General features: G+C 44.2%; 1 protein-coding gene across 1 annotated transcript; it reads right to left on the reverse strand.

Annotated features, from left to right (window-relative positions):
• On the reverse strand, positions 1-8,361 carry shha (sonic hedgehog signaling molecule a). The gene is made up of 3 exons (XM_005722776.1): positions 7,828-8,361; positions 2,788-3,049; positions 1-1,058 (listed from the first exon to the last, which is right to left on the reverse strand). Exons 1-3 carry the CDS (start codon positions 8,125-8,127, stop codon positions 373-375), a joined length of 1,248 nt encoding a protein of 415 aa, XP_005722833.1. The 5' UTR covers positions 8,128-8,361; the 3' UTR covers positions 1-372.
• Between the last annotated feature and the right edge of the window lie 1,644 nt (positions 8,362-10,005).

Genomic DNA, 10,005 nt, shown 5'->3' on the forward strand with positions numbered 1-10,005 from the left:
AATTTTTTTCTTCATTTTTCTTTTTTTTTGCATTTGATATTTACAAAAATAGATTATGCACAATTTGCTGCTCACACAGTTTCAGAATCCATTTATGTGACAGCAGCAGAGTTCACATGAGAATAAATTATTCAAAGAGAAACTTTTTAAGGCTCCATTCATTCTTTGAAAGGGGGACACATCATGGAAAAGTCACTGAAATAAATATCCCAACTCCGCTGGGGCCCTTGTCATGTCACGTCTGTCTGTCAGTTCGCTTTTTTTCTTTCTCTCTTTCTCTTTTTAATTATTATTATCATTATTATTTTTAATCTACTGTATAGTTCGTGTGTCCTACATTTAAAGTCTCGTTCTGCTCCTGTCGCAGCTGTTTCAACTTGGGTATACCGACATTCCAAGTGGATGGATCGAGTGGCTGTCCAAAAGCCATGTCCCTAATTGATAAAGGATTTTGGAGTACCAGTGCACTCCTTCATTTTGTACACTGCTTGGAGGCTGGGAGCTAAATAGGAACGAGGACACCCAGTGGGCGAGCCTGACGGGTGCCAGGGCCCAGTGTGCCAAGTCGTGGTCTTCGATCACTGCGTAACAGGACGCAAGGACCTGGTCCACCACGATGGTCCCCTGTGAGGTCACGGGCGCAAAGGAACCCTCGTGACTTTGCGTGTAAATCCGTTTGACGGTCACAGACTCGAGTCGACTTCGCTCTGCGTCAAAGACGAACACTTTCTGTCCAGGCTGGACTTGACTGGCGAAAATCGCAGACATCCGCTTCTCCGCCTCGCTGGAGCTGTTGCGGCTGACGAAGACGAGATGCGCGGCGGTGAGGGTTATTTTCTGGCCCGAGTCGGTTTCGATCACATAGAAGATCCTCCTCAGCATCGAATCTCGGTCTATAAACATGATGAAGTCGGTGTAAATTACATTTCCGTCGTCATCTGCTGTCATGACCCTGTCGCCGCTTTTGAGATCTTTGACTGCTTTCTTGGTGCCATCCTGAAGGGTGACCGTGGAGGATCCGGGGAAGCAGCCGCCTGACTTTGCTGCCACTGAATTTTCTGTTAGAAGAAACAAGAAAAACATTAAGTCGTTTTTCTCACTGCGAGATTTTTATTAGTAATTTTTAACGCGTGCAAACAAACATCGCATGCGCTTTGAACATTTCCAGCCCAGAACTCATTCAAAGGCCCATTCATAATAATTCAAATTGACTGAAAAATCCACCTTTATCTGTATTTTTTCTGCCTCTACACAACACGGTGGGCCATATGCATTTTGCATAATGATGTCGGCTCCTTGATGCCAGATGCGTATTAGCTTAGCCCACGTTGTCTGAGACGGGAAAACTGAAAGCCCTGGCTCATCTATTCTTAATTAAAAACCCCAATGAAGAGCAGGCATTGTTATTCTAAATCAACTTGTGGATCGAGCTACTCTCCGTAAAGAACACTTACGCCTTTCCCAGCTACTCTTCCCATATTTACTCAGGTGCAGAAACCTCTATGTGACAATTCACACAAATAGGCGACTCACAACTACTATTTACCCAGTGGAGCCACTTTTCCAAGCCTCTCGAGTTGTAGATTTGAATTTAAATGAGGGCCCGGACTCTTAAATGCTTTCTGTTGTGCAACATCAATGTCCCCCCTCTCCCTGTCTACCACCTCTCCCTGCTTTGTTGTCAGTCTTGATGACAATAATTTTGGCCTTGGTGGAACTCTTCACATACCAGTCTCTAGGATCACACTGTCCTGCACAGAGGGAGAAAAAAGGGTTTCCTACTCAGAATTTGGGGCTTTTAATCTTCTTTTAAGATTCCCGAGCATGAAATAAGGTGACAACTGAAAACCAGATTTACCCCAAACCAATTCAACATTGTTCAGCCAAATCCTTTTGGTAAAGTCGCATGACCTCCAATGACACGTCGGCCTAGCTCATACTGTGATCTCAAAACGTGTGTGCTGAATGATAAGTAAGGGATTTATCAATTTAAAAAAAAAAGCACCATGGTTCATCAGTCAAAGTGGAGAAATATTTTCTGGGCGTCATAGGTGTCCAGTAGTGACGGCCTAGGTAGATTATGAGCCTCGATAAACCCCAAAAAACCAAACAAACAAACGGAAATGAAAATTCTTATGATTTTCTCACATATAATTAAAAACGATTACCAAATTCACCTTGCAGCACTTATTTTTATCAGAGAGCGAGAAAAATGTGCTATTTCTAGGTCACGCCGAGCACCCTCGTTAGACTATGGTAGCGGTTCCCACCAGGAGACAGTGTGGGGCGGTGTAAGATCAAGAAATAAGCTGCGACGAGAAACGCTTATAACGCCTATAACCGGGAAATGCCTATACATCACTCAGAGAAATGACTATTTACAGTTTCATAAAAACTATCCAGTTAAAACAAATGAAAAGATCTGAAACATCTGACCTCTGCACTTAAATGACCCCTCAAACACTAGGATTCTGTGATTAATCACTGAAATCATTGAATTGATCAGTGGTCACACTTGTCTACAATAACCATCAGATCAGTAAGCCCATGATAAGTATTATTGTGACTCTATTTTACTTTCCCATCACAATCATCTGATACAATCTAGTCTTGGGTGAAACTTTTCCAGAAGATAAAACAGGACTGCTGCTTCCCTGAGCTGCACCTGTTGTTACAAACGATTACAATCACGCCTGATGGGAAATGCGCGCCGTTGTCCTACAGCCAGTGGTGCGCATGGCAGATTATCAGCGCAGTTCTGTTTTTCTTTTTACTTTGGAACCATACCTGCTTTCACGGAGCAGTGGATGTGGGCCTTAGATTCATAGTAGACCCAGTCAAATCCAGCTTCCACCGCCAGCCTGGACAGAGTGCCGTATTTGCTCTTGTCTCTGTCTGAAGTGGTGATGTCCACGGCTCTGCCCTCGTAGTGAAGAGAGTCTTCTAAATGGTGTCCGTCCTCGTCCCAGCCCTCGGTGACCCGCAGCTTCACTCCGGGCCACTGGTTCATCACGGAGATGGCTAGCGAGTTCAGTTTGTCTTTACATCTCTGTGGGAACAAGAAATGAATCCATGCATCACCGGAACTGCCCGAAACAGCACCACAGTGCGCAGATATCAGCTTTTATGAAGTGAAAATCACTCAAATCACGCGTTGCACTGACACAGCTTAGCTGACCAGAGAAATAGGGGCTGATAAGCGGTCAGAGAAATAAAATATTAGATCACCTAATCAGCCTTCCGACAGATTTATTACATTTCAGCAATTACCCTTTGTGCCAGAAGAACTGTGTGCTTTATCATCATTTCCACCTCAGATTCCGGTTCATTTTCTGCGAAGAACATATAAAGCATCACACTGTAGCCCCCACACTCATGTGGTCATAGAAGTGGGGTCGTGCTGGTGTCACTTCACTCTCTCCTCGTCCTGCATGACCTGCTGTTGCTGTGCGCGCTTGTTTTTTCTTTCTTTCTGTCTGTCTGCTCTTGCTATTTCCGCACAAAGTTCCAACTTTGTTAAACCTGCACCTGTCTGCTCCCTCATCCCCGCACATTATACCCTTTGTCCCAACTACAAATCGCAGAGGAGCACAACTAATAAGCAGCTTTGCTAGGGAGGCTCCTTATCGATCAATATCTATGATTTTAGTCGAGAAAGAGAGGATTTGGAACACGATGAGATTTTAGTACATGAGGACTTTTGCCTTTATTGGGAGGACAGTGCAGACAGGAGGGTGAAGAGAAGCTCATCAGCAGACAGCAAGCTGGAGAAAAAGTGAAACTAAATGGCCTTCTCGTCCAAGGAATGAAGCATCCCACGTGGCAATGTGGCAACGTGGTCCAGCCAGGACCAACACACTTGGCCCTGGCTGGACTTTTCATTACCGATCAGGAGACATTCCCCGATCTATTCTAGATCCAGTAGCAACAAAAAGAAGGGGTGAAATGTTTGTGGGCAAGAAACACATGTGCACACACAGCAAAAGTGCCCCCCATGTGTTGTGTAGAAGCTGATGCAAACAGGCTGTTTGTTTAACGAGGTTGAGTTACATAGGCTCATGTGATTCACAACTTTTTTATATTTAGATATTTATTATATTTTCTCACAAAAACGAGCAGCGCTTTAGTTCATAAACACGCTCTGACGGAGGCAAATTCCACATATTGACCATATGTGTGGATTTTATTGCTTAGAACTGAGAAAAGTAAACAGCTGTTAAACCAGATCCGCCAATGTTGCCCGAGTAACAAAAGCATGAACACCACACAAGGGTTAATATCAATTAAAGATTAAAACTGGACCAACTGAGGCCTCTCGCACAACTCCATCCCCCCACCCACCTGACTCCCCTGTTTCCTCCCAGCTGAGGTGAAACACTGGAGCTGAACTGCGTCTCTGATCCTGAGCTTGCATTTCTCAGTGTTAGCAGCAGCGTCAGAGGGCACATCTCGGGTAAGAAAGCTGCTGATGAAATATTGATAAGGCACTGCATTCGCTTCACTGGCCTATAACATATGGGTCTTTGGTCTTGGAGAGGTGCGAGCAGTGACCCTTTTCTATCCAGAAGTGTTGCATTAAAGACAACATTAATACAGTATGAATTCACGAGTCTGCATTGGGCGATGAATGAGGGAGTCGTTTGTCAGTTGCTTGTTTTCTTTAAATTAATAATTGATGTCCAGATGATATGAAGATGATCTTCAAGAGCAGCTGCCTCCTTAAAATATCTGGAGTTGGTTGAACCCTAAGCTCTCCGCGCTCTAAATGAAGATGCCTGGCCTTCTCCAAGACAACTATTCTGGACGCCGAACCAATATGTCAAATAAAACATCACAAAGAGTCTTTTCAGTCCAGCGGCGGAGGGAAACTTTCATTACTCTTCTCCTGCAAAGTCTTGGAAACGTGACATGCCTTCTTAAGTCGAGGTGTTTTGGCTGCTGACTAACAGACTTGTGAAATATCCCAGGATTGCACTGGGGGCAAAGAAGAGCCCACTGCCCTCCCACCCCCACGCCACGGTTGGGACAGTCTGAGGTCTTCAATCGGGGGCTGTTCACACAAATCTACCCGCTCGCATAACAGAAAACAAAGTCATATATATCAGTCGCTGTTTTATGAGCATATCACACTTGTAGAATGTGTTGAATTAAAAAAAAACCCTCCTTAAAAAACCCTTCTGCATACTGAGAGAGACTGTCGGAGTCAAGAGCCGTAAAGCTTAACCTATTTATTAATTCATTAGGTCGTGTGCCGCAAATCAAGCCAAATTCTGCTCAACCACCATGAAGCCCAGCAGGGCGCCTTGGACCGGCGCTTTGTGCTCGGGGTAAAGTTGTTCAACAGCCTGCCTCTTAATCTTTTCACAAATGATTTGGTTAGAGGAAACACTTATCAGCTACCTGTCAGTGCAAACAAGCCGCCAGCTCATCTCGTTTCCAACTCGTTTGCACTGCAGGCTCTTAACACGGTTACGCTAGATGAAAAGTCTGGCACTGGGTCTAATGTAAAAAAAAAAAAGTAACCCCTGACATTGTGGCTTACAGTTTTACTTGTTTAAAGAGGGCAAATCAAAGTTGTTGTTGTTTAATTTTAAGTCATTTTATTGCCTTAAAAATCCCTTTGGAGTCTTATTTTGTCCCACTTTTCTGCGTAGAATGTCACTTAACACAAGTTGAATTCACGAGGGTCAGCGACAGGTGAGCATAAGTCTAAAAGCCGTGGAATAGCGGGTGATGGTCCTAATCAAATCAGGACCCGTCACTTCGTGTATCTATTCGTAAATGTCTCTAAAGCGTATTTGTTGGCAGCTCTCTGGGAGTGCGCTGTGTCAAACTAGTTAGGAGTGCTTGTTCAAGCGCTTCTTCGAGTATATAATCTTGGCAAGACCTCACTAAACTGATTGACTGATTAATTCATTTTTTGCACATATCTAACGGGGCTACTCTAGACACGTGCCTTGTTTCATTTATGAATACAACACCTATTTTCTAAACCGCGAGATAACGAAAGAAGTTCAAGGCATTCATGCGTAAAACTCCGTGCGTAAAAACCCTCTGGATTCATGCATAAAGCCTTGGCACGGCGTAAATCCTCATGTGATAATGCTTATGTTGCTTGCAGCTACACTTACTCTCCTTTGGGTGCACATGCTTCAATCTGGTGGCTTTACAGTGTCATATATAAAAAGGATAATCACACCTGTTTTAACTTACTGTGGCCTCCCGCTGACCAAAGGTTCTAAGTTCAAACTGTGTTTCAAGGGGCGCCTAAAAGTTCTTTCGTGTACATTTTCACACTTAGAGTCGGTCGCCGTGTTTTCTGTAAACAGTCAAGTGGGAAATGGATCACGAACAAACCCAAATAAATCCAACAAACAAAAAGAAACCCCCAACAGGCCACGCTGCACAAGCGTATGGTACCACATGTAATCACAATTTATCAGCTCTTCCACCTCCCACCGTTGTTCGTTTTGATGCTGACCTGCAAAAGCAAATCCTTATAGGCATGCGGGTCTTTTTACTAAGAGTAAAAGCTTGGATTAAGACAGGTGCTTCTTTAGTTCAAAGATTCTCGAAATAATGGTTAAATTAAACTATGTTTCTGCTAGAGACCTGGAAACCCCCACGGAGAATCCGTTTAGGTCTCTAACCCCTCGCCTTGGTAATCACATCCTCACACTACTGTAATTTCACGATTCCTGCGTATGAGAACCTATAGGTGTATAGCAGAGGAGATGTGGGGAGGGCTGAGCGACGCACGCACTGTGAATATTTTATTGGAGCTCGCCCTCATGCGTGGTGCTAGGCACGGGTTCAGGGACACCGGCGCGCCTTGCTTCATCACCACCAGCAGCACCACCATCACCACCTTCATTTTATTATTACTGAGCCAATATCACCCAAGAGCTTTTTAATAATTCACCAGCATCTAAGTGCTAAAAGTCATGCTGAAGAGACGCGACATCCTGCAGCCTGGAGAGAAATCAAGGCATGTCTCCGATGTATGTGAGCCTCTTCTTAGCTGCACTGAACCGGGTATAAGGTTTTAAACTGACTGGCTGCAAGAGGATGAGATATTTAAAACAGACGCCATCCTTCGTGCAGGTGTATTGTAAAACACACCAGCACTCCTGTGCGCCTTGCTCGTGTAATTGGCCGAGTCCCACCCATTTACCAAGGCCTGGACACTCTCAAAGAAATGTCAGTTTTCATGCACAGATGCACGCCACGCGAAAGGCTAAATTACAGAAGGCTGTGCAAGGAAACGTCTGAATGAGCTACGCCATGCCTCAGTAAGCCCCGCTGTTAAAGCGATGCGCATCCCCAGGGCTGGGGTAAAGAAAAGGCGCTTAAACAAGCTGCAACGTAAAGCCGAAATAGGCAGCAAACACAGAAAGTCTGCATGAAATCTAACATGGACGTGCCCCTGTAAGGCAACAAAACGAGCCTCCCATAGATACAAATATAGATATGAGGAGAGGGGCACATTAATATTTTAAATACACTGTCACAATCATGAAAGCCGAGTGTCCTGACTGTCCGCCTGCACATCACTTATCCAGCTGGATTTCTATATTCGCTTCAAGCCTGCAGCCTTTGGAAACTCCCATGCTGGTGTATAAAGCGCATCTGCCTTTGCAGTGAAGTTAAAAGGCTCAGTGTGAAGAGTTCAGCAGCGGGTAAAACAGACTTCACTTAAGGTGCGCAATCAGTCTGACAAGGGAGTTGTTGCAGTACGCAGTGATGGTGCGTTAGGAAATGGACAGTGGGGGCAAAAAAATAAAAATCACAATAAAATTAAAATAAAAGGTTATTCCGTCTCCTTACCTGAGTCATTAGCCTGTCAGCACCGGTGTTCTCCTCATCCTTGAATATGATGTCTGTGTTATAATTGGGAGTCAGTTCTTTAAATCGCTCGGAGTTTCTTGTGATCTTGCCTTCGTATTTACCGCTTGCCCCGAGGGTCTTCTCCGCGACGTTGGGGATGAACTGCTTGTACGCAAGAGGTGTCAGCTTCTTCGGATGTCTTCTCCTGCCGTAGCCCCTGCCCGGTCCGCATCCCATCCCAGAGGATACCAAGGACAAGCAGATGAGACCGACCAACGCGATTTTGGTCCAGAGCAGCATTTTTTTATTTATTTTTTGTCCTTTAAGATCTCAAACGGGTCACCGCTGCTATCTCTACAGTCTGCCTCTCCCGGCTCTCGCAGTGTCCTTGTCTCCTCTTCTACTTCGCCTTAGCTTGGTCTCTGTGTGGCAGGTGCGGAAATGAACGCCTCGGATAAATGGTAATAACGGGGCAAATCGAAGGAGGGTTTAAAAAAAAGTAGTGAGGGAATTAAAAGCCACGGGATCTCTAGTCGAGCTGCTGCCGCTTGTGTGTGTGCCTACCGCTTTTACTGCTTTGTATTATAGCACCGATCTATAGGGGAGGGACTTCATTGGCGTCGACTACCCCTCCTGATGTTATCCCACAAAAATCTTAAAAGATTTCTTCCACCTGAGGGTTAGCCTCTGTTTCGAGGAGGAGGGGCTGCTCCATGGGAAAACATCAATTATAAACTGTCTTTTTTTTCCACCCTCCCGTTTTCCAGTGTTTCACAGTAAGTGAAGCACAGACAGGGGAACTTGAACAGTGGTTCTCAAATCTGAAGCAGTGTAGTTTGGTGAATTGATTTGTGTGGGACAACTTTGAGCGCAGAATGCGTTTCCCAGGAGAATAAAACTGCTCATGGACGTGCAGTGCGCAAAGGCTGCATGAGTTGGCTGTGACACCCCATATCCACCAGAATAAACGCACGAATAGTATGGAATAGTTTGCTTACAGTGCAGTGAGATAAGAGATTTCATTAGATTAGATTAGATTGAAATTTGCCTCTAACTTCGCGTCCCTTTCAACAACAACAGCGTGCCAACGCGAATGTACGCACGAAATTTGCTCTAAGGTCACTTCTTAACTTATTGATGGTTCAAAGGCACAATAAATCTGACAAAACATGGTGCTGTAATGTACTTTTTGGACTAATATTATGGAGATTTCATCAGATCTAAAAAGCAAAAGTTGGAGTAACATCAGTGCCCTCTGCGCGCTCTTGTTTCCTACTTTGGTTTATGCGTAAAAATGCATTTTATTCTCCAAAATATCATTCCATGTGACTATTTTTCAACACATTCATCTTATTTTCACGCAGGTTTCTGGAACTCAGATTCAGAAAATGAAGCAGAGTCCTTAAAAATGAGGATGGGAACGGGACAGACTTACAGCACAATAGTAGACGAGGCTTTAGAAAGCGTTAAAAAAAGTTTTAAAAAGCCACTTTTTATGGGGAAGAACCTATTTAGTGCGTAAAATATACTGATAGTGGGTAGCAACAATATTCTCTCCTACACAGTCAAAACCTACTTTACTCACAGATTCATAGTTTTGAAAAACTAACTTTCCGAAAGGAAAGAAATTATGACTTTTCTCGAGTATTAAAATAGATTTTATTTCAATCACCAACTCAACATTCTCATAGTCTCATTCCTATAATTAAAGGCCAATGAAGAAATATTTTACTGTTGTTGATTAAGGCTGTATTGTACCATGAGACACCACTGTATTCAAATTCAAGGTCCAGACAAAACAGACATCTAAAATAATTCAAGAAGGAAAATTATTTGTGTGATAACAACGAGTAATTAGAGGAAGACGGCTGTTCTGAGGCAACTTTGGCTCTCATCACACAGACACTGTGGCACAGGTGCTCTGAAGTGAGGACAGATATGCCAGTCTTTGGTGTGGCTTCTCTCTCATTAGACCTCGCTCTGGCTGACCTCCAGCCTGGTGTTGTTTAGTCAGTGCCAGGCTTGTGGCAAAGCAGCTTGGGCAGGTGAGACCAACTGCTGGTCACTGAGACCACGATCATCAGCTCTTAGCCAAAAGATGGTTGGCACACTGCTGTATAACCCAGAGTAAGATACTCCACTACCAGCTTTCAGTCTGCAAATCACTACCACCACTCA

This window comes from Pundamilia nyererei, unplaced genomic scaffold, assembly GCF_000239375.1.
Source record: "Pundamilia nyererei isolate P.nyererei 1_Seehausen unplaced genomic scaffold, PunNye1.0 scaffold00007, whole genome shotgun sequence".
Taxonomy (NCBI): Eukaryota; Metazoa; Chordata; class Actinopteri; order Cichliformes; family Cichlidae; genus Pundamilia; species Pundamilia nyererei.